Genomic DNA, 24,120 nt, shown 5'->3' with positions numbered 1-24,120 from the left:
GCCCCGAGGCGGCGGAGCGGCGGCGGCCCCGGTGGCTGCGCCGCTCGGCGGGCCGGGCTGGGCGGGGCCGGACGTGAGCGAACTTCGCGGGCGGCGGGGCCCGCCATGGCGGGTGAGTGCGGGAGGGAGCGGGAGGGAGCGGGGGGAGCAGCCGGAGGCGGGTCCTGGTGGTTCCTTGGTGAGCTAACGAGGTTTAATGTGCCCGTGGTGCCCCGCCAGCCCGCCGGGATGTCGCTGTCACGCCCGGGTGTGGGCGGTGCCCCGGGAGGAGCGGAGGACACCCGTGTCGCACCATGTGTGTTACCTCATCAGTGTGTATAAATATCTGAAGGGGGGTGCCAAGAGGATGGAGCAGGGCACTGCTCGGTGGTGCCGAGCAATAGCACAAGAGGCAGCGGGCAGATACCGATGCACAGGAAGCTCCATCTGAATATGAGAAAGAACTTTACTGTGCAGTGACCGAGCACTGGGACAGATTAACCACAGAGGGTGTGGGGTCTCCCTCACTGGAGATATCCAGGAACCATCTGGACGCAATCTTGTGCCTTGTGCTCTGGGATGACCCTGCTTCAGCAAGGGGGTGGGACCAGCTGACCCACTGTGGTCCCTTCCAGCCTGATCCATTCTGTGATTATGTGTGGCCTTCACATCTGGGACCACTTTTCGGGCGTCTCTGTGGATAAAAGTTAAAGCCAGCAAACGAGCAGGCAGGGTGTTATTGCTTGGTGTGGAGCCCTGCGTTGGCTGCTCGGGCAGTGCCTGATGTGTGAAGGTGGGGCTGCTTCGTGTGCTCAGAGGGATGTGTTGCAGGTCCCTGTTGCTCTCTGGGCTCCAGGGAGACACCATGAGATGTGGGCTTTGTGCTCAAGCAGTAAAGTGCCCACTGTCTGCAGTAGGACTCAGCCTTCCCCCAAACTCTTCTAGCTCGTGTGTTGCCATGAATTAATTCATACTTTTCATGGCATGAGCACTGGACGCATGCAGTAATTGTTGCCGTGATTTCCTATACTGCATTAGTATTTGACTGTCAGAAGACTGCTAGATTAGTCAGCTCTGCAAAGATGCTGCTGTCCGTGCTGCAATATCACATGCAGAATGTGCTTGTGTTCTTTAAATAACCTTGTTTTCTTATAAATAGTAATAAGGCTGATAGATGAGGAATTAGATTTCATGACCAGAGACAGTTAATGTAAATTCTGTTTTACTTAAATCAATATTCTCCAGTAGAGCACGGAAATCATTCACACAAACTGCTGATAGACACTGATTTATTTCTGTATGCTTTAAATGGCTTCAATATCTTTATTTTCTCATACAGCAAAAAGTCCTGCTGATAGTACTCCAAGAAGGCCTGTTTTATCTGTCAGTGCAAGAAAAATTAAAGATAATGCAGCAGACTGGCATAATTTAATGATGAAATGGGAGAGACTGAATGATAATGGATTTACTGTGGCAAACAAAATAGTCAACATGAAGATCAGTGAGCAGTAAGTATGCTAATACACAGAAATAAAGACAGTGTAAAGATTGCCTTTTTTGTGAGATTAATCTGTTTTCTTCACTAAAAAGTTCTTTTTGGAGACAGGAGAGAAAACATGCCACAGTGGGTAAGCTAGCTCTTAGATCAAACTCAGCAGCTGCACTTTTGGGTTACATAAACTATTTATATTCAAATAATAAATGTCTCGTAAAGATTAAAGTAATCTCATAAAGTAATGTCATTTGCAAGAAATGGAAAACATTTCTTTTACGTAGTCAAACATAACAGATATTTAAAATACTTATATAATCCACAAAGTTAAAATCTATAAATCTCACCCACGTGAGTTCCCTTACTCTCTTACATATTTTACATGTTTCACTCAAGCGAAAAGTTCAACAGATTTGAAGAAAGAATCAGTGATTTGTACAGACAAAAAAGTTTTAACAGTAATGACTTAAAAAAACCCCAACAGACAAAAAAACCACATCACCACCATACATAAACCCCCAAAACTAAAAACCAACAAAACAACAAAAAAGGTGAAAAACTAAAAAAAAAAAAAACAAAAAAAAAAACCAAAAAAACCAAAACCACCTCACTTTGGTCGAGCTATTATTTTGATACTGTAAAGAAAAACCTAATTAAGAGGGTTGTGAGAAGAAGCTTCTCCAGAGTCCTGACAGCTGAAGAGAGTTTGCCTGACAGGGTTCTGACAGGTACAAGCTGAGGAGTATTTTGCTGTAATGGTGCCAGATGTTGCTTTTGCTCTCTAGCAGCTCCCTCTAAAGTCTACCAGGCAGGGTAGGTGTCTGTACATTGGCTGCTCTGGGTTCACAGATGAATGTCTTGGCTTAAATTGTGCACAAATATGAGTTTGTGGTGAGGCACCAGGTTGTCATCCAGAGCAGATGAAGCCTGGGCAAACCTTTTCCATTATGGGAGAACAACCTCCAACACAGAGGGAAAAAGTGTTATCTTAACACCTGCAAGCACACCGTTTTCAAGCACATGCTCTGAGGTAGAGTAGGTCTGTGTTTCTCTTGAGGATTGTGGTGTCATCCCTATTTGTTCTCATGGCCTTGTGCAGTTTTTATGTAGGTATTCTCACGAACAATCTGTGAGAGATTTTGTAGGATCAGGCCACATGGATTTTAAATCTGCACAGCTCAAGTAAACCTATATGCAGTTGTTTACTCTGCCTTATGTTTCTATTTTAGATTTCAAGACAGAAAACTGGAGATAGCATGTGATAACAGTGTCACAGAACCTGAAAAGCCAACCCCAAGATACAACGAAGAACTGGACAATTGCTGTGCAGAATTACTCGAGACCTTAAAGCAGATGGTAACACTCATTTTCCAATCTTAGTCGATATGAATCAGTTCCAAGTGTGCTCAAATATGACATAAGGAAATGTTCTCCAGTATTTATTGTAGACAGAAAATTGGGGGTTTCTTTCATAGTTCTTTGGCTTCAAACCTAAATGATTATAAATCCAGCATGCACCATTTATTTGCCTGATCGGTAAATTTGAAAGTTGGTTTTACATCTGCCTTCTGTTTATAATTCTACTCCTCCCTTTATAAAGTGATCTGGAAATAAGTTGTACAAAGAATGCATTCTAAAACTGCACATATTCTCTCATACTGGATATTCTCTCCGTTTAGAACAAAAGAAACAACAAAGCATAAAGTAGTGCTTTACCTGCCATCATATCCTTGCAGCTGTCTTTGATCAGACGTAATGCAGTTATATTTTTAGTCTGCCTACCTGCATTTGCTGTGCAGATCTCCTTCTCTAGAGAGTGGAGTAAGATAATTATTATGTAACCCTTTTTTTTCTGGATGCATTGCTAGGAATTAATGCCACCTGTCAGTTTGACAAGAAACAAACTGTATTTTTCTGCCTGAAACTGTAATTTAAAATTCATATTAAAAATAACTTTTACAGCCTTCTGCCAAAGTGGAGGCCCATTAAAAAGATGGTAGATCTCCTTTTTTTACATAGGCAGCATACCAGTCATCCAGTATTTAGAAAAAGCAGGAAATGAGCTAGATTTCCCTCAAATTTTGTGCTGGGGGAAAAAGTAACAGTAATTTGTGTGTTTTTTCATTGGGGTCTTTTTCCATTGAGGTAATTTTGTATTCAGACTACCAAGTGTGTTGATTCAGTTTTTTACTATTCCTGAGTAATACAAGTCTAAACAGTGTTAGATTGGATACTAAACATAACTACAATGATCTATTTTATTTTTCATTCCTTATGAGTTTATACCAGCTTATGAGTTTATATTTTAACTGCTGGACTTAAAGATACTTTAAGTATCTTAATGCAAGCTCCATTTTGTTGTAAATATTCATCCCCATCAGCAATGCACAAAGTCAGGTGAACATGAAGCAAGTGGATGGAATGACCTGTTTTTTGAAGCAGGCTGTTAGATCAGCCTAGATACCTTGTCAGTAGTAGCTTGAGCTGCTTTTCTCACCTGCTGCTGATCTTTTGAAATCAAATTTAAGACATTTTTACATGGTAGTGTAAGAAAACCTATGTTGATAAGGCTTGTGCTACACTTGTTTGATGTTTTTCCCCAGTGCTAAATTGCTATAGGAAAAACCTAGAGAGAGAAAAAATGACAGAAAGCTTTAGTTTATTTCTACATGAGAGAAACAAAAGAATGTGCAAAATCAGTCATATCTGCAGTGTTCAAAATTTCAAGATATCTCATATTAAATATATAGATTCCAGGTGTCATGTCTCTCTGTGATTTAGAAATACTAAGACTAAATAGCCTTCGTAAATAGCATGTTTTTAAAAAATCCTTGAGATTATAGTAGCCTGATGTTCCTGAGATGTTCATTAAGATTACACATACATTATTTTTTCAGACAAAAATACAACTGAAAATGGAAAAGCTTACTTTGACTACTAAAGCAATCTGTGACTTGGAAGCATTCCACCATGGAGCTGGGAATTGCACAGCACCCTTCTTTCATACATGGCCCACACCATATTTCTGTAAGTAAAATATTGATTATCTTAGCTAACTACATTGTGTCTTTGATGTCATCTAATTTAAGACTGAAAAGTAAACCCTTTTATCTGGATGTCTTGCCTGAGAGAGGGTATATGTCTCCTTTACAACTGACTAATCAATAAACACATGAATGCACCACTTGGCTCAGGGTTACTGCTGATCCCTGCTTGTGTGAAGTGCCAGGCATTGTCTGCCATGCAACAGTTACAGCACAGAACTAAGCTTGTCAGCAGCTCACAGTGGCCAAGCTGCAACAGCCACGTCCTCTGAAGGGAGAGATTTATGTGCAACTTGGTGGTGTTAAGCTGTAGGCTTAGCTGCTTGACACTGAAATTAAGTCCTTGAATGCAAAGAGCAAGCTATACCTCAGTTAATTCTGCAGGCAGCCAAAGAAAAATACCTCTGATCTCAGTGTCAGTCAAGACAAGTAAAGAAATGTTACTGTCTACTGTTAATTCTTTTAGCATTCACTTGATGGCAAAAGGTACTGCCTCCCAACTGGTATTACCCCAGTTTTAAGACTGTCTGAATTCAAGAGAAGCCTGATTGCATGCAAACCAAATGCCTTCTTTGTGAAGTGGAAGTCACGTGAAGCCCTGCTTCTTCACTACCACAATTTAGCAGGAATTTTATGTATTAGTTTCTGTCAGCTTAAAAGGGTAAGAATGACAAAGACAACTGCTATCAAAACACCCATTGTGACTGAATCATTTAGTGATGCTGTCTACTGCATGAAAGACTAAATCCTTCTGCAGGCAGTGATAGTTCAGGCTAAGTCAGAAACACAGGATCAGTCTCTCTTTAAAAATAATTTGTATGGTTATTTTTTAGGAAGTCAGACAATTAAAGATTATTATACAGATGCATTTAATCCCCCTGCCAGTATTACTAACATAGCTAGTAACAGTATTAGTTTTTACATTACTTCAGTTTTGGTCTGTTGGGGTTTTTGCTGTTGTTTTTCGCTGTTGTTTTTCATTATTGATATCACTCATTGGTGATCATGCATTGCTGAAGTGCCTGACAGCATGTGGGGGCATTCTTTAGTTTAGCTAAAATCAGTAGGAACTCTAAAATGTGAAGCTTGTATTGCAGGATAGCATTACCAGATTTTAAAATCAAATTTCAGTTATTTGAGGAATAGCTATAATTGATAATTATTGATTCTAATTGCTAATTTTCTGGTGGATTCTGAGAACCAATACCACTGCTTATTCTAGAATTAAATGGGGACTCATGTCAAAATCAGATGTGTGTAAAATATATCCCAAAGCTGAGGAAATTGTTTAGCATTTGATATTCTAGTGTAAAAACATGATTAATGCTCTAAAAAACAAGGTGTCTGTATTTGGGCAATAGCTTATGTAAGGTAGGTGGATTTTTTAATGATCCACATATTTCAAGTGTAATTTAACTTGTAGAGAATCGCTGATATATTCTGGTCAATGTGCTGGGTTTTTTAATCCATTCCAGACGAGGTCTCTTTGAAGCTCTCCGAAATGTACAAGAAGGAACTACAACTCAAGCAAGCAATTGTACAAGACATAGCTCATTCTGCTGACCAGGATCTGCTGATGGTGTATTTATCATCGTGGTTATACCAGCCTTACATTGAGAACAGCAGCACACTGCTACTTGAAGCCATGCTGCTGGAGACAGGACACAGAAAGTGCTAGAATTCCAAAAGTTACATGGCTGGCTTCTAGTGATGCTTACATGAAACTGAAATGGCAAATTTCAAGGTTTACCACGTAAGTTGAATTTTTGTAAAACTTATTAAAAAAGTTTTTCTCTGTTTGTATTTATTATTTTGTCTTAGCTGATACTCCTGTTTCTGCTTGGGACAATCTGGTTTGGGTTGTTTTATCCGTTTTAAGAGCAGTAGAGAGGATACAGGTAGGAGGCTAAGTCCCCTATAATCAGGAAGAAGTAAGCACATAGACAGCTACAGCAAAGAATGTTACTTCTTTCCAAGTCTTGACAATCTGAAGGACCTACACGGTCCCTTTGGCCATAGAATTTCAGCACTTCATGATCTTTCATGGGGGGTCTTTTGCATGATTTAACAGGACGAGTGCTTTTGTACTGGCTTCATAAGTGAAGAAGAGGAAGGCAAAAAAAGGCAGGATCCAAAAGGATCCACACAGTTTGGTATGTGATTCTGAAATGCAGTTGTAGACAATAGTGTAAATTCTGGTTTGGTTTTGAGTCTGGTGGTGTTAGGTGCATCACCCTTCAAGAGTGATCCAAGCCTGAACTACCACGCTGGGAAGATTTAGTACAACTCAGCATTCCACAGTCATATAAAAATGTCTTTTCTCTTTATTAATTTTAACTTTTTCTCTTAGAGATGTTTCATGAAAGCATCTATTCAATAAATAGAAGACCTCCTTCAGTCAGGGCCGTATCCTATATTGTTTCCTCCACCTCACAGGGCTCTGTGAGTTTTTCCTTGGATTACTGCTACTGATATCAAGTGATTTTCGTTTGCCTCTCTGTACTGATAGCTAAAGCAGCATCACTTACTTAACTGGCTCTAGGCTGAAACCTCATAAGCTTGATAAGTTTGCTGCAGTAACAGAACAGACAGACACGAATTGGTAAAGTTTTCTCAACGTGTTGCTGTGTTGAACGAGGTTCTTTCTGACAGCTAATAGAGTTCTATTCTTAGCCCAAATTTCTAGTGTCTAAAAAGCAATTCTGCTGTAGCTCAAGGAGAACACAATCAGTTAGGAACAGCTTTGTTGGGTTTTATTATTTTTCAGTGCAAGTGTTCCACCTAGTTTAACAGCCACTTTAATTTATCTGAGTAGGGCCAGACCCGTGTCACTATGGAAACACCTTCATACTTCAAAAATATTTTCCAAGGAGAAAAGATTGGTTCACATATAGGATTGTTCTTTTAAGATGGGAGTAGGTGTATTGTATTTCCCAGCATGTGCAAATCAATAGGGAAGACAGAAATGAAGCAAATATTCATTTTCTGCACAGGTGGAAATTGTGGTTTGCTTGTTTCTTAGAGGAAATAAGCTCTTCAGGAAGAGGTCTTCGTATTCACAGACCCCCTTGCTTATTGATTGCTGTCAGACATGGGAAGATTACTGCAAAATCATTGCAGAGATGTTTTGTCATTATAGCTCTAAGCAGTTGATTGTTATATTTGAAGCCTTCAGATGTAGTGATTAGACAGCCAGTACAAAAGAGTGTAATAAAGAATTGCTCACTGCAATCAAAGACTTTGAAAGACCAGCAGAATCTGCCTTTATATGCTACCTTCACTTACAGGGTAGGTCTGTATCCTCTGGCCATTACCACCTCCTAATAAAACAAAGATGGGGAAAAACCCAAATCAAACACTACACCATAAACCCAACCACCAGACAGGAGCTCATTAATACAGAGCATCTTTCACAACCACACCTAAAAGGCAGTGCTTTGACTAATCAAATTCATCTTCTACTTAGGCAACCAAGAGAAAACCCAACCAAACAAATAAAACCAAACCAGCTACGTTAAAGGGACATAGATTATTTCACCTCTAAGTTGTTCTCTCTCCTGTTTAGACTCAATTTTTTGTGTTGTTCTTCAGTAACAATACCATGAAAAAAATCGTGTTCATATTTCATTTATCAACAAAACAGCTCTCCTGCAGATCAAGGTCCTTAGTGGATGTGTCCAGTTATCTCAGGAGCCTCCTTTATTTAGTAATGAGATGACACACACATTTTAAGGATATGTTACCAATTTACAGTAATGTCTACTCATTCAACACTGTTCTTTTTCACCTCTTAAAACTTCTTGGAAGACAAGACAGTGCCTTGGGCAAGAAGCTGTTGGGAGGTCTCCACAAAAATACATTATCTAAGGATCGTATTGAAAGTATGACAAAAATACGAGATAGCCATTGCCAAGTGATTTGCCAAGTTTTCTCCCTGCCTAGAGAAACAGGGAGTCACAGATACCTTTGTATTATGATTAAACAGTGCAAGGCAGTGTGAAATTACTAGGAAGGTCAAAGGGTAGAACTGATAAAGGATGCATCATGTGAAAGGAAAAACGTGTAATACCAGTCTCACAAAAATAGGCCATTGCAGACTAAAGCAAAAGAGAATTTGGTACCTCATTAAGGAAAATCAGATCACTAGTTATGCACCTTCCCATTTTTGTCTAAGTAGCAGCAATTTTTAAAGGTGTGGATGAACATTACACAAAACTTAAATACATTTCCAGCAGTTCAGTACAAATCGGATCTTGTTTGAGGCTATTTCTGTCACTAACTCTGTGGATGGTTATTTCAGTAAGGATCAGCTAGGCTGTCACATTGTTCCTGTAATGCCCAACTGTGGATTATACTTAAAACTGCCCATTTTTCCAGGCAGATTTATGTGCATCAAGTCTAGATGCTAATGAATATTCACACTTCGAAAAACTGCAATACCAAAAAGTGTTTTGTAATCTCAGTGGCACAGAAAATGCACATTTTTAATATAGCTTTTATTTTACCCATATACAGCTTGCCAGTACACAGCACATCACTGCTGAACAGCAGTACAACTTACTGCATTTTTAGATGGCTAGAGAGAGAAGGAATTAGGTAACAAAAGGGAACAGTGCAACAATTTTAGGGTTGACAGATTTCTACTTTCCACCCATCCCCAACATATAAAGCAAATAGAACAATGTTAATTCTAGAATTTTTGGTTGCAATGCTGCTAGATTTATATAAACATAAGTTATAAAAAGTACAGGGCATAGAAACAGTTTACAAATAAGTTAAATTTCAATTATCTCAGTATTCACATTAGAAAAATATACATTTTATAACCAGTCTTTTCCAGAAGAAAGCTTATAGGGTTTTTCTAATTTATGGCTCCAATTCACTTTGCGAGAGCAAAATGTCTTCACTTTGGCCACCTGCCTCCATTGCCAGTAGTGCTTCCACAGTTTCCAAAGGTATCCCCTCAGGTGTACGAATGTGCATTGTAGTACCGCTGGAATCAGTTACAATAACAATGCCCTCTGCCCGAGACAAAACAGCAGTGTCTGGATGAGACAGGATAAGCCCGTCTGAAGTCTGAATAAAAATCTGTTCGTGTCCCTGAGACAAAAAATCATGGCTCTCATCGGAAATCTCAAAAGCTACAGTTTCATCTACAGTTACTGTATTCGCCAGCTCATGTGCTTCCTCTGTCCCACAAGAATAGTCAGTCTGGTTTTTAAAAGCATTTTCATGGTTCACATGAGCAGACAGGGAGGCTCCCTGGACAGCGTCTGGGTGCGACTCAGCCTGAGCACTGTGTGGGTAGTTTATTGGCACAACGTTTGCTGAAAAAACCTTTTCAAGTTCCTGCATCTCGTCAGTCATACCAGCGTTACAAAGTTGCTCAGAATGTTCTTTAATTGCAAAATTAGGGTTTTCTTCTCGCAGTTCCTGATATTTTTGATTGTGGCCATTTTCCTCACTCGTTGGTAAGTCAGTGCTCTGACTGCCCCCTGCGTGCTCCGACACGGAGCTGCAAAGTTCCGGAGCTGCCAGTCCACCCACCACATTCTCACTCACAAAGTGCCCCTGAACCAGCTCTGGTGAACCATCTGCTTCAGCAGGCAGCACGACCTCAGTGTGCACCAGGGGTGCGTCACCTGCCAGATCTGGTCCCTGTATGTTCACAGGCTGGGAATATTCTATCCTCATTTCCACGGTCTGGGAGAAGGTACCTGAATTTTCAGCAGCGATGCTAACTCCTGAATCAGCAAGTGAATTATGTTCCTCTGCTGTTGGTAATGTACTTCCAGTTGTGCAGCAAGTGATATGCCTATCTTCTGAAAGCAGGATTTCTCCATTTAATGGATTAAAACCTGAAAAGGGGAAAGAAATATAGTTTTGTTGGGCAATCTAATATTGCATGACCAGAAAACTATTTTTCAGCAATAATTTTGGAGGGAAAGCTAGACTACTTCCCTGCTTTCTTCCCCCAAATTAGCAAACCTGAAGCACCTACAAGTTCCACAGAACTTCCCAATGAGAAATTTAGTATAAAAATACTTAAGGAATTTTTGCATAATGATATATTATCAGTATTTCTATAGTAAGATATATTAAAAAGCATAATTTTTCTGTTAATCCTGAAAACAACCTGGTCTGAAAGTCAAACTCAATTGTCTTCCATCTGTCATGCAGTCAGTAACATTAAAAGATAAAGACTTCACCGGGCACAAACTTGTCAGCTGCTCATCCCCATCACCATTAGTAAGCTGACAGAAGCATTTAAACTTGATAAAATTTCTGTTGATAATTAAGCTCATCCTGGACTCAGACATTTCATCAAGTTATTACATATTAATTAACTGTGCTAACAGCCCCAGCAGCACTTTCTTCCTGCGGCAGAAAAGGTAAAACACACTAGAAATGCAGTGTTTTACCAATTCCTGGACCTGGACCAAGTGCCAGATCACAATAACTACTAAGATGCAGTAGTATGACCTGCCAGTTTTTATTATTGCAGGTCAAAAGGAACAAGTAGGTTGGTTTGGGGGTTTTTTGTTATGAAAGATATCACTGCACAACAAAGGAGGCCTAACAGTGCAGAAGGGACTGTTTTTAACTTTTTGCACTGTAGACTAGCAAAAGCCCGACTAGCAGATACAAGTGAAAAAAAATTTTTGAAAACTCATATCCCAGAAAAAAAACACAGTACAGCAAGAAATAAGCATGGTCATACAGAGAAAGAAAAACAAACTAAGTGAGGGAAACAAAAACCACCGTTGACTGAAAGACATGCAAAGGGCAAGAGCAAAGCTGCTTACAGCAACAGCAGAAAAAGGCATTTACAAAGCAAGATGATGGTACTGAGGTACACATCTTACTCGAGATTTTCTTTCTTTTCACTGCTACCCTGCCAATCTGAGGGGCAGCCTGCACTGGCACTCCCCCAAGATCCACTAAGCTCTGGTAATTCTGCTATTGCAGCCTGCTGAGCCAAGGAGGAAGGACACACACTCTGTTTCCTCTTCCTCTGCTCTCCCACAGCTGACACAATGGTCATGGCACCATCCTCACTATGAGGGATGGGATGGACAGGAAGCACACAGCAGAGGACAGTACCATGCTCACAGTACTGCAGTAGTATCAATAACTGGATTATCATGCATCCAGAATTGAACTACTGCTGTGGTCTGCATTATCCATGAGGCCTTTCCAGTTAAACTACTGCTTTTGAAGGACCTGGGGAACAAGTTAAGAAATGAAACTTCCAAGACAAAACCCACGGTAGCTTGAAGAACAAGAGACTTGTTCAGCTCCTGTATGAACAGAACAGAATTGGTAAATGTGAAGAGGTTACCATCTTTTTCAAACAGTGTACACAAATTCCCACTCTTTTCTTTCACTTCATCTTGACTGGCATAAGCATTATTCACATTCTCTGTTATGTCTTCTAACTTGGTCCTCTTGGCTGGTGGCAACAGTTCCTCCCCTGAGTTCTGTCAATACAAGAGATGATTAACTGGCTGCCACCATAACAGTTGACAATATTGGAAAAGATCACAAACTAATTGTGGAGCACTTTGGGGAAGCTGAACCTGATGATGCTTGAAAACAGGATTTATGCTACAGGTCTTCCTAAAAGGTAAGGATTTAAACACAGCTATCACACTTTGCCAAAATGCCACCAATTACTTCTGATTCTTGGTTGAAATAATCTGGCCTTGCTTCAACATTACAGGATTTCCTCGAGCCTTTGTGATTAGCTGTACCCATGAAAGCTGCTGTAAGCTCTGTCCAGCTTCAATACAGGCACAGCTTGCCCAGCATTGTTTGGTTCATGAAGAAAACACTATCAGGCAGAAAATGAAAAAAGCACTAGTCTAATTTATCTACCACCACGAACAACTCTGGATTAAACAAAAAGTAGATAATTCAAGGGGATGAACCACAGAGATGTGACATCCAAGAAGAGCAAACACGGCTTTCTGCTACAGCTAAACTGCAGACAGACTAAAGCTGGTCAAGCGACTTGTCAGAAAGAAAGGAACTGTTTTTGTGCCCCTCTATCTACCACCAATTAGCACAGCAACCACTTCTCCCATCTCCAAGCCTGCTGTAGGTTAGGCCATTTCCTCCAACACAAGTTATTGGAATTTGTTGGGCCCCCATTTACTAGAATCTCCACAAAATCCTTCCATCCCCATATCATGACATTACCTGTAAGCCTTTGAGATTCTGTCCTGAATGCTACCAAGTATCTTCCCAAAGTACATATTTAATGTGCTAGTTAATAGGCCCTGCTATGATACCACAGTAGAAAGTACTTTAAGTATTTCTGAACACCACAAAAGCCATACTTTAACCCAAGTCAGATAATACTAATATGATTTTGTTTTAACAAGTTTTAATTTGTCTCAGTTTCACTTTTAACTTTCACAAAGGTATTCCATACCTCAGCTAACCGTTTTTGTCCCAGTATCTCCACAGGCACTTGCTCACTAACCATTTTAATTACACATTGTGAACAAGAGTCTGCACCTTCTGTCTTTCGTTCTCCAGTGAGTATTTCTGTAATTCCCAGCGATTCAGCAACCTTTAAAAACAGATGTAGGGAAAAAAGTAAAAGTTAACCTCTCAAATCTGAATGCATAAATGCTGAAATGTGGATTAGTTCTCTTAAAGCTGAACTAGAACTACACAGTGTGTAGCCTGACAGTCATCACGGCTCACTGCAAGTATTTAGACTCCCCTGTTTTCTACCAGGCTCCACATTGATACATGACCTTCATTTGAAGGTGACTATTAACAGGCAAACTCAAAAGAATCAGGAGTACAATGGTTATATATAGAATCCAGAGAGAGTTACTCAGAGCAGAGTTTAATAAAGAAGGTTGTTGAGGCTATCATATAAAAAAACATTTAAAGTCTTCCTGTTTAGAGTATCTCCGAGTAGGTTAAAGATTCTTTTCCCCCCTCCTCACATTCCACTCCTATGTTTCATCTTATCAAGGTAGGGTTGTTTTGGGTTTTGGTTTAGTCTTGTTTTGGTTTTCTTTTTTAAAGAGCATCATTCTATATTAAGAGTGCACATTAACACAGAAGGGAAAAAAGAAAGAGGTTCCATCTGTCTTTCTAGATGCAGCTTCACAAACAACAAATGTGAAATCACTAAAATAATAGTCTGCAGTTTTATTAACGTGTTCACTGCCTTTCACATTTGTTAGTTATGACTATGAACTGCATAGATGCATTCAGTTTGTCCTCATTTTGCAATGAAACTACTTATCGCTTTAAATCAAGGTCACTTATTTTAAATATAGACCCTCCTTCCTTATCAAACATCAGGATGTACTTTTATCAGCAGTTAATGCCAAATACACCTTTCAGTAACATGCAGCTTCATACTACCCTAGATATGCAAGGCAGGTATCAGCACTGCTAGAATTGCTTTTTATATTTCTAGTTGTATCCACTGACATAAAACTACAATTCTAGTTTATTCTTCTTTATTTCTTCTTGGTAAGTTGTTGGACTTTTTACAATAATGACTATTTTTGCTAATCAAAAATCACGTTTTCTTCAAATAAATTCACCAGCACAACAAAACCTATCAGAGAAAATTAAAAATGCAATGCATCTAAAATAAAGCAGACAAAGGAAAAAAAATCATGGTTCCAAACAGTGCTTTATTACCTTAGCATCTTTTATTTCAACAGGCTGCTGGCAACTCACAGAATCAGAATTACTGAGGTGATCATAAGCCATTTTCTTTACCATGTTATGCAAGTCTTCAAATTCCCTATACACATCTGGAAAGTAAGCTTTGGCTGGATATCCTTTTTCAACCTAGAAATAAGAGGGGGGAAAAAAAAAAGGGCTCGTTTCTCCTGTATTTTAAAAAAGATGAAATTAAAATCTGTCAAGTTTGTTTTGTTCAACATTTTAAAACAGAAACATTAAAGTCAAAAGATTATGGAATGTTCAAAATGCCACTGAACCAGGCAGCAAAAAGCAAGGCTTTGCGTTGAGACCTAGCAGAGTTTTGCCTCTGTAAGACTGAAGTGATGTGTGGAACATCTACGTGCCACACAGTTCCAACTTAGGAAATTCAATTATGTCTCTAAAGGAATCTTTTAATGTATACTAATGAAAGTGTCCCAAAAGTAATTTAGCATTTTTACATAAAAACTCACCTTCATCAACAGAAATTCATACACTGTAACAAGCTTTGTAAGACGTGGGAGAGCCAGCTCCATTAAGTCTTCATTATCACACTGTTGTATTAACTGTCAAAAGCCAGAATGAGTTTATTAGGAAAAAGCAGCCCACAGGTTATGCATCCCATTTGCAGAATATAACATATCACTACTTTTTTTCTGAAAGATACGCCCTATGTTTAAGCAGCTTGGAGAACAGATGCAAACTAACACCAAAACGTTAAGTTAGAACACCTCAGAACAGTTACTACTCATCTAAAGACAAAACTCAGTCCCACAGATGTTGCCAATTCATAGAAAGAACAGCAACCTCAGTAGCTTTAGTAGCCATAAAGGATCTACAACACATAGGAAACAGAAGAGTGAACTGTGTTAGTTGCATGGATTTTAATCCCCATTCTATCCTCCCCCAAGACCTTCTTTGTGGACTTGTTTTTTTTTTTTCTTTATTGATGTTGTTCAACTCCAGTTGAGTTTGTGATTTTTACTGTGTTGGAGGAGATACATATTAGTGGCTAGTAACTTTCCTTCTCCAGAAAAAGGATAGCAAGAGTACATCTACATGTCAAAAGCCCCTTTCCAGACTGACATCCCATTTTCTCTTTTTCCACTGTTCTGCTGGAAGTATTTTTTTTCTTAAAAGACAACTTAATGTCTTCTTCTGAGAAGACATCTTAGGCTTTCATCTTGTCAGTACACAAGTATGTAAAAAAAAATTCCAACAAAATCTTTTTTGAAAATAAGTGATTAAAAAAAAAAAGGAAAAAAAAAAGAGGGCAGGGGGAAGACACTTGTGAAGTAATTGCAGAAGAGAACCATACCTCTTTTAACCTAGCTTTTCTTCTGAATACATTGTGTTCTGCTGACACACTACTAAGTGACTTTGAAGGGGACTGACCAGGTCTGCTAAGCCTTCCAGAACACCTGGATCTTCCACCCATCCTTGGTCGACCACGTCTCTTTGGTCGTCTGGGCCTTCCAGGTCCCTTTGGAGTTACTGGTCCCCGGTGTCCTGAACTGGTTTCATTTTGTTGCTCTGCCAGCAACTGTCTGCTTTCTGCAGTCTTTGAAGTCTTAATTAAAAGAAAGAAAAAAGTATTTATTCACCATTTTAAATACTATTTTGAGGAAGACAGTTTTATAATTAAGTTTGTCATCTATGCAAACAACAAATAGCATATTAAAAAAATGCAAAGCTGGATACAAACATAACTTGCAAAGAAAAGTTGTGGAATAAATCCAGCACATTAGTAAGACTGCTACTTCTGCAACACATACATGCCATTATTTGCAAAGTTAGTATTTTTGATCCACAAAATGTCATCCAAAATACAGAGATTATGGGAATATAATTAAAGAACTGTTTTAAGTCAGTTAAATACATTTAATATTTTTGAAGTAAAATACATCATCTTCAAATAAAGAGGTTGTAGAAATAAAACTTATTCAGCAGTTAAACATACCCAAAGAGTAAGCTGGGTTTTATTCTAACCATGTCAAAGCATAAAAAATTTATAGGAAAGACAAGAACTCTTACACGGACAAGCCCACTAACTGAATATCAAAATATATTGCCCAGTTCCCACATTTCAAAATTCTTAGTCTTCCCAAGGAACACAGCTAAGAAGCAGCTCCTGTTACAGGACCCCATAAAAATAGAAAAGGTACTTTTGAGTTGCTAAGTTATTGTGATTTCAGGGCAATTTTTTTTACTGTTCAAAGCAGTAATTTCTTACTGAACACATCTTCCCTTCCAAGCTAGAATTTCTAAGAATGTTCTAGTATCTTTTAAGAAAGGAGTTTATAATAGTACTGAGGTATATCAGGCTTCTTTGCATAGTCTGTACGTTTGCATCTCAGCATTCAGTAGCTCCCTACTATTCTACTGATTAGGAAAGCTCTAAAAATGGCAAATTTATGTCAGTTCTATCCAGGGATTAAGTTACTAAATTAGTTCTAAATGTGACATCAGACTAGGTTGAGCGTGGGGATCTTGATTGCCTTCCTGTCTGTATCATTGTAGCAATTTTAATAATCCTGCTATTCTTTCTAGGAAGTATTCACTTGACCAAAACCTGTAACATATCAATGAGTTTATGTGCAAATGTGTAGAACACATTTGTAGAACTTGCTAGTTAAAAGCAGCAGGTACAGTCGCAATCTAGGATTCAGGAGTAGTAAAATATACAAGACTAAGTCTTTTCTAAATCCTCATCATCCTGGGTAAAATAAGTGCTGTACAGGGAAGTAACAACTCTACAATAATTCAAAGAGCAAACTTCAGTATTCTGCAGTTCTCTTTTTCCAAAGATGATACATTAGTGTAGAGGATGAGGGGAGGTTGGGTTGCTGCACTGGCAACATAAGCTGTACATTTTTGCTTTCCTGAGAGCAACTTCATAAGTACAAACTAAAGTAATAAATGTGACACTCCTACATCTAAATGAGTACTTTTTCCTAGACAGCAGCTGCATCAGCTCTTGCTGCAAGATGTTAAGAGTCATTTAAATATTAAAACAGAAACTTTTAAGTTACCAGCTTAAAACATCACAGAAAAAAATTTGCAGCTGAAGTAGCTTCCAACCCAGAGAGTCAAGTTTCACCAGAGTATTTGGCATGCAAGGTTTCAAAGCCAGGCTTTCAACACCTGCTCTAGGAAAAGCTGCAGTCCACTGCTGTGTGGAAAATAAAGAGATTTTTGTGATGACACTATTGCAGTAACAGAAATTGATAGAGCAGATAATGTCCTGCTGTCATGCTAAAGGCTGTAAATGAATAAGAGTGTTCTTATCCAAATGCAGAGAAGAATGTATTTATGAAGACAAGGTGAAAACTGCATGCAGTAACAAATGAACACTCAGTTGTAGGTGTCTGTGCAAGAGTACTGTTCCTGCAAACTGCAAGAGACAATTTGATTTTTAAAGCACTTCAATGGGAAATTTGTTTAATGTAGTGTATAGGTGGATATTTCTGAGCAGAACAAGACGATATGGCTGCAGAACTGCCATTCTACTTCCCACAGAACTGACAGCTTTTCCAAGTAACACTTTACCTTTTCTCCAGCCTTTGAATCAACAGTTTCTTCCAGATTGGTAGCTAGTGCATTTTGATGATTTAAAGTGACAGCAATTGAATCCAAATATGCTGGACTCATCCTTTCCTCTCTTATTCCACAGGCATTGTCCACAAATATACTTCCATTAGGCTTATTTAGAGGTATTTTTTGAGGTGAAGACTCCAGCTGTCCATGGCCTGGGTTAAGTTTATAATGTCTTGCTAATCCTCCTTTTCCTATGTAAGATTTTTCACAAGTCTGACATTTAAACATTTTGGGCTTCAGATTATAATTTGAAGAACTGAATAATGCATCCTTTCCCTTCACCTTTCCTTCTTCATCATCTTCTATACTCAGCTCAGAGTAGTCATCAGAATCAGACTGATGACCATCAGCCAAATCCTCCATTTTAATGAATTTATAGTCTTTAGCTTTGTATTTGGGGGGGCGTGAAATCCGTCCAGAACGAGTTTTCACCTTCAAGGATTTTTTTAACTTGTCATCCTTTTGCTTTTTTTCAAGGCATGGTGTACTTGAACTGGCTGCAGCCACAGTAGTGTTTGGAGACCTTGAAGCCGACACTGCGGCACGAGCAGCTTTCTGTCCATTTACCATCTTAGATGTGGGAATCTTGTTCGCAGACACCGATCCATGAGATGGCAAAGGTCTCTGCATAAGCAACTGAACTGGAGACTCGGAAGAACTATGCAGGAATAGCTGCTGCTGCTCAGTTCCTGAAACAGGCTGTATCCTAATTATCTGGGGATTAATAATGCCAAGTCCTGGCATGCCAGAATTCCTACCAACCGGCTGACTCAGCGTTATAGTTTTGGACTGGACTGGTGCCAATGATGTCATTGGCCTTTCAGTTTCCTTCATCTGTCCTGGCTGAACTTGGACACAAATGGCTTCCAGCTGCTTTTGTGGAAAAAAGGAAGAGTTGCAATTACACAAATACAGTATTAATAAATACAGTACTTATCAAGATAATACACACATGCCCTTAAAGAAAAGCTTGAAGAAACCACTGCACATCATAAGTTTTCCATTTTAATGCATCAAAGCACAGATTTAACATCAAAGCATAAATTCCCTTCCTTCCAGCTACGGGTTTTCCTGCACATTTACTGCTGTGATTGCTGTTCAACTAAAGCATGTAAAGTTTGCTCTGAGGCCATGTCACAGCTTTGTTTCCTGCTAGCAGGCCTGTTTGGAATAGCAGAGTCAACGCCATCACCAACCTTCATAACCTTCAGCAAACCCCACACGCAGGAGAACTACAGCGTGCTACATGACACAGGCCAAATACCTGGTCCAGAACGCACTATAATATGTGCTCACTTCAAAAAAACTTTGATTCAGGGTGATGATTCAGAGAAGGTACACGTTATTGATCATCTCCCTCACAGTCTCTCCTCCTCATCCAAAGTTCTGCCTCAACTCAAATCAATCACTTGACAACCCCTGCACCCCAGAACGTGGGCTGAAAGCAGAGGTACTGTCACCTTCTTGTAAGAAGTGCACACATTATCTACCTGTGCATCACTACTGTGAAACATCCCTTCTAAGCAGTTCTCGCTGCACATATTGTCAGACAGAAACACTGACCACGGCAGCTATTAGCTACATTCAAATACAGATTTTCCTAAACCACGTTGAAGCCTGTGTCTTTGAGTTGAGGCACTCGAGTCTACACCCGAGGGCAGGTGTTACTGAAGAGGAAGGCAAAAAAAAAAAAAAAAAGAAACATATTTAAAGCAATTAAGCAAATTAACCCGCCGTTGAGCCGTGGATTTTCGCCAACCGAGCGTACCGCGCGGCTCCTCTTTCCCTCCCCGCCCAGCCCCTGGGTTTTACCTTCTGCGGGAGGAGCCGTGCGCCCGCCGCGGCCCGGCCCCTGCTGCAGGCACACCTGCTGGGCCCCGCTCTGCAGCTGCGGGCGGCGTTCTGCAATTGAATGCCGCCCGCCGGCAACGGCTGCACAGGGGGGGGCGGCGGCGGCCGGCCAGCGCCTTCTGCTGCTCCCTGGGCCTTTGCTCACTTGCTCGATTGACACCGCCGGAGTCGCGGGGGCCCAGCGGCCGCGCGGCGTGGCCTGGCCGGCAGGCGGCGGCCCGGGGCTCTCCAGCAGCCGCTCCAGCAGCCCCCTGTGCCCTCGCGCCGCGCTGCGGTCCGCCCGCAGTACAGCACGGCCGCGGCTCGCCCGCCGGCGCCGGCCTCCGGGCGGACCAGGCTTCTGCACCAGCTCCTCCGTCACCGCCAGCAAGCTCCTCGCCGCCCCTGCCGCGCGCGGCCGCGCGAGGGCAGCCCCGGGGGGGCCTCGTCCTGCAGGGGCGGCGGCGGAGGCGCCCCGGCGCCCCCCGCCCCGGGAGCCGCCATCTTGGCAGGCGCGGGGCGGCGCGGGCGCCGCATCCGCGGCCCCGGCGGTGTCAGCGGCGCGGGCGGCGCGCGGGGCACCGGCGGCGGGGCCGGCGGGGCCGAACGGGGCCAATGGCGCCCCCGGCAGCGCCCGCCGCGGCCCCCCGGGGCGGGGCCGCCCGGAGCCCGCCGGCGGCTCGCGCGGGCAAAACCCGGCGGAGGTGCGCCCGCAGCGCCCGGCCCCGGAGGTGGGACCTGCGGGTGGAGTTAGCGCGAGTTGCGCTTCCCCGCGCTCCAGGTGCGGTCTGTAGCCAGTGTCAGTACAAGAGGGACGTGGACCTGCTGGAGCGGGTCTAGCAGACGGCAACGGGGACGACTGGAGGACTGGAGCATCTCTCTTACAAGAAAAGGCTGAGGGAGCTGAGCCTGTCCAGCCTCGAGAAGAGGCGACTGAAAGGGGACCTCATTAATGAGTGTAAATATCTAAAGGGTGGGGGGTGCCAGGAGGACGGAGCCGGGCTCTGCTTGGTGGTACCGAGCAATAGCAGGAGAGGCAGCGGGCAGAATCTGGTGCACGGGAAGTTCCACCTGAACACGGGGAAGAACTTCTTTACTGTGCAGTGACCGAGCACTGGAACAGGTTGACCGGAGAGAGTGTAGAGTCTCCTTCACTAGAGATATTCAAGAACCATCTGGACGCAGTCTTGTGCCACGTGCAGAATAACCCTGCTTGAGCAGGGAGGTGGGACCAGGTCTCCCACTGTGGTCCTTTCCAACCTGACCCATTCGGTGATTCTATGCTCCGACAGTCGCTCTTACCGGGCAGGGTTTCGGGAGCAAGACAAGCGACCAGGTTGCAGGGAGTGCGTGAAGCGGAACCTGCACGGTGGAAACCGCGCCCAAAGGGGTGACCCGAGCACGCCGCAGCCGCCCGCGCAGAAACAGAAATGGACGCTGTGCCCGGGCCGGGCGGGCTCCATCTGCCGCAGGAGCATGGGCAGCGCTGCAGCCGCCCCGGGTGCTCGACCCACACACACACCCCCCGCCCCGCGGCCGTGCCCTTGTGTAGAGGTCACCCCGAGCGTCTCAGGAGAAATGTGTGTGCGGCGGGTGGGAGGGAGTCGCTTGGACAAGCTGGGGAGACGGAAAAAAAGAAAAGCTCGGATGGCCCGTACGGGGATCGAACCCGCGACCTTGGCGTTATTAGCACCACGCTCTAACCAACTGAGCTAACCGGCCACTCGATGGCGTTTGTCGCCTCTGCGGTAGATAAGGGCATAGTAGCCCTACTACGCCACAGTGAAGACAACAGCCGAGACGGGGAACCTCCTCGCCCCCAGGAGCGCCGCAGCCGGGCCCGCGCAAGCGGGAACACACGCTAAACTCTTCAGCCAAACCACAAAGCAGTCTGCGCTCCTCTTATGGAGATGCAGCGCCTGGGAGGTAATAACAATAACACGCGATCATGGGACAACTAATACTTCTCCACGTTTTCTAGGATATGATTCCAGTTTCATTTAATTAAAATATCTGAACTGTTTTTTAAAAAAAAGCATTTACTCTTCTGAAGTTTAACGCAGTGTTAGCTTGCACGGACAAACGATTTTCCTAGTATTTTGATACTTACAACATAACTTTTCTGCTCACCTTTGAAGTCTACGTTAAAACACACGATGTCTGTTTTGGCAAACACCGAGGGGGTGAGGACAATGGGGCGGGAGGCGACGACACAGCGCTCCAAAATGCAGCGGTTTTTTGTGGAGGCTGGTTCACTATAGGTCGGACTGTGGTCTCCGAGCTCCTCTCCAGTCTGCTCCCCCCATCCCATCCCGGCACATCCCGCATCGCAATGGCGCGCGGGATCCGCCAGGGATCAGCCCATCACCGGGGATGAACCTGAGCGACAGGCGCTGCTCCGGCCACAGCAGCCAGAGCCCGCCGCTGGATTTATGGAGCACTAATCCGACGGTCCCAGGGCTGCCTTCCTTAAACCCCTCGCTGTCCCCGGGAATTCCGCCCCGTGGTGTTGTCCAGAACGCGGCTCAATTCACGCACAACGCAGCGACAATTCACATACCGAGGCGAGGGTTTTCTAGGTTTTTTTATTCCAGTTTGCACGAAGTAGGGGACTGGGTAGTAACCCACAAACTTCCAGCTCACTGATCATCAAAACTTAACGCTATTATACATTTTAACAAACAAAGGCATCGGCATTCACTGGTTACAAATTACACAGCTTTTCTATTAACGAGTACTCAAACCCTTATTTGCTAGTTAAATCTCTCGCTTCTCGTGCTAATTAGTCGGCAGGCGCATTCTTCCTTCCATTTGAGTCTGGGGTCCGTTTTGGGTACGTGGTCAATGGGTTGCAACCTCGCACTACCGGAATTACCCTTCCCCCAGTTACTGCTCATCCCGGTGGCTCTCGTCCAGACAGCCGGCTCACTTTGGGATTGCCTCCCCTTTCCCTTAAAACAACAGACTTAAACCAAGCACCACCGTTCCCAAACGCGCCTCACCTGGCGCGCACGGGCGGGGCAAGGGGCGTACTGCGCGTGCGCGCCCCCGGCGTGCCGTGTGCAGCGGGCCGGGGCGCGGGGCTGGCGCGTGCGCGGTTGCCGGGGCGACGGGAACACAACATGGCGGCCTGAGGGGTAACGCTGGCAGCGGGGCCGGGGCGGGAGCGGCTGCTCGCCGCCGCCCGGCGCTGGGACCTGCGGACGGCGCGGGATGCGCAGTAAGGGGGCGTGAGGGAAAGCCCGCGGGCCCTTCCTGAGGGGTGGCGGGGGCCTGGCGCCTCTGGGGAGGGGCGGTGGTCACCGAGGGGGCCGTAGATGTTCCTGTGGCCCCTGGGAACGGCGTCCCCACAGCCCGGGGGCAGCTCCTGGATCTCACTTGCCAACGCTGGTCCCTCTGCGTCCCATGACAGGGTGCGAATAGATCTTTGTCCCACTGCTGTGGAGCATCGCTCTGTCTGTCTGCTGGTCTCTCCAAGTGCTTTCTCGGGAATCGCTAAGTTTTCCTTGTTCTACATGTCTTTCCTTCCATCTCTTAGCATCCTTCTTCACATCATCCTGTGTCACACCTTGCACATCTGACATGTCTCTGAGTGCAATAATTACGTGCCATGGCCTCGTGGCTTTGACTGAAGCTCAATTTCGTGCAGCTTTTTAAACTTCTTTGGATGCTTCTCCCTTCTCAGGTGCAGCAGTGTCATACTTAAACATCACGGCTTTTTCTTCTTCAGCATCTTGGCATTTTTGTAACAAAGTGTCTGCTTTAGATTTTTATAACATCCTGTTTTGACTGTTGTAGTGCTGTCTTTTCTGTCACTTTCTATTGGATTTTTTAATTCCAAATGATGATTAATCTTCCATGCTCTGTAGTTACAGTGGTGTTGTCTTTGAATTCTGTCACTTGCCCATAATGTTAATTTAGACTGTTCCTTATTTCCTAGGTCCTGTAGTCTCTTGCACATGAAACTGTTATTTAGTTGAATGATTCATGGCCACTTTTTTGGTGTTAGACGAGTTCACATTGCTACGACTTGTTCTTCCTAACCTTTATTTGCCTTTCCACTAACGATTCCAAGCCTGAGCATCTGTGTGTGCTGAAACAGAAGGGAGGGAAGGGAGAGGTTAGATAATATGTTACAGATGGCATGAAAGAACTGCTAACCAGTGGTTAGGTCTCCTTCATTCAATGTTCTGTGCAAGTGTAATTAAAACACTTCCTTTGATTTCATCCCAGAAGCCTTCAGTCTTAAAATTTTTAACCTTTCTGTCCATCTTCATCTCTGAGTACCATAAATTCAGGTAATCTAACTGGTAATAAGTTTTGTTTTGTAGCTGTACTAAGTTTCATAGCTTACAATTGCTGTGCTGTGACCTGGCTGTTCTTGTTCAGGGTGTGTTTGAAGTCTGTTGTTTTGGTGGGGTTTTGTTGCTGCCTGGTCACTCTCAAAGGGTCAGGATGGTGCTGAAGTGGATT

The 24,120-nt window shown here is 43.0% G+C and overlaps 2 protein-coding genes and 1 non-coding gene across 6 annotated transcripts; 1 reads left to right on the top strand and 2 right to left on the bottom strand.

Moving 5' to 3' along the window:
- Positions 1-5: 5 nt before the first annotated feature.
- CINP (cyclin dependent kinase 2 interacting protein) lies at positions 6-18,759 on the top strand. 4 transcript variants are annotated; one of them, XR_003916287.1, is made up of 6 exons: positions 214-295; positions 1,319-1,487; positions 2,701-2,827; positions 4,369-4,498; positions 5,991-6,268; positions 18,295-18,759. XR_003916287.1 is itself a non-coding variant. In XM_018082367.2 (5 exons), exons 1-5 carry the CDS (start codon positions 106-108, stop codon positions 6,191-6,193), a joined length of 636 nt encoding a protein of 211 aa, XP_017937856.1. In that variant the 5' UTR covers positions 6-105; the 3' UTR covers positions 6,194-6,312. The 4 variants fall into 4 exon arrangements, 3 of the variants coding, with proteins under 3 accessions (XP_017937856.1, XP_029820123.1, XP_017937855.1); XM_018082367.2 differs by lacking the exons at positions 214-295; positions 18,295-18,759 and adding an exon at positions 6-112 and having other exon boundaries at positions 5,991-6,312; XM_029964263.1 differs by lacking the exon at positions 18,295-18,759 and having other exon boundaries at positions 5,991-6,312.
- ZNF839 (zinc finger protein 839) lies at positions 8,993-19,122 on the bottom strand. The gene is made up of 7 exons (XM_018082365.2): positions 17,770-19,122; positions 15,539-15,790; positions 14,694-14,786; positions 14,194-14,346; positions 12,953-13,093; positions 11,858-11,996; positions 8,993-10,373 (listed from the first exon to the last, which is right to left on the bottom strand). Exons 1-7 carry the CDS (start codon positions 18,649-18,651, stop codon positions 9,382-9,384), a joined length of 2,652 nt encoding a protein of 883 aa, XP_017937854.1. The 5' UTR covers positions 18,652-19,122; the 3' UTR covers positions 8,993-9,381.
- Positions 19,123-21,295: 2,173 nt separating this feature from the next.
- Positions 21,296-21,369, bottom strand: TRNAI-AAU. The gene has a single exon. It is a non-coding gene; the product is annotated as a tRNA-Ile (tRNA).
- Between the last annotated feature and the right edge of the window lie 2,751 nt (positions 21,370-24,120).

The sequence above is a fragment of the Manacus vitellinus genome, unplaced genomic scaffold (genome assembly GCF_001715985.3).
Source record: "Manacus vitellinus isolate BGI_N305 unplaced genomic scaffold, ASM171598v3 scaffold_6_pilon, whole genome shotgun sequence".
Taxonomy (NCBI): Eukaryota; Metazoa; Chordata; class Aves; order Passeriformes; family Pipridae; genus Manacus; species Manacus vitellinus.
Note: the sequence above shows the minus strand (reverse complement) of the source record. Positions and strands in the feature narration are given on the sequence as shown.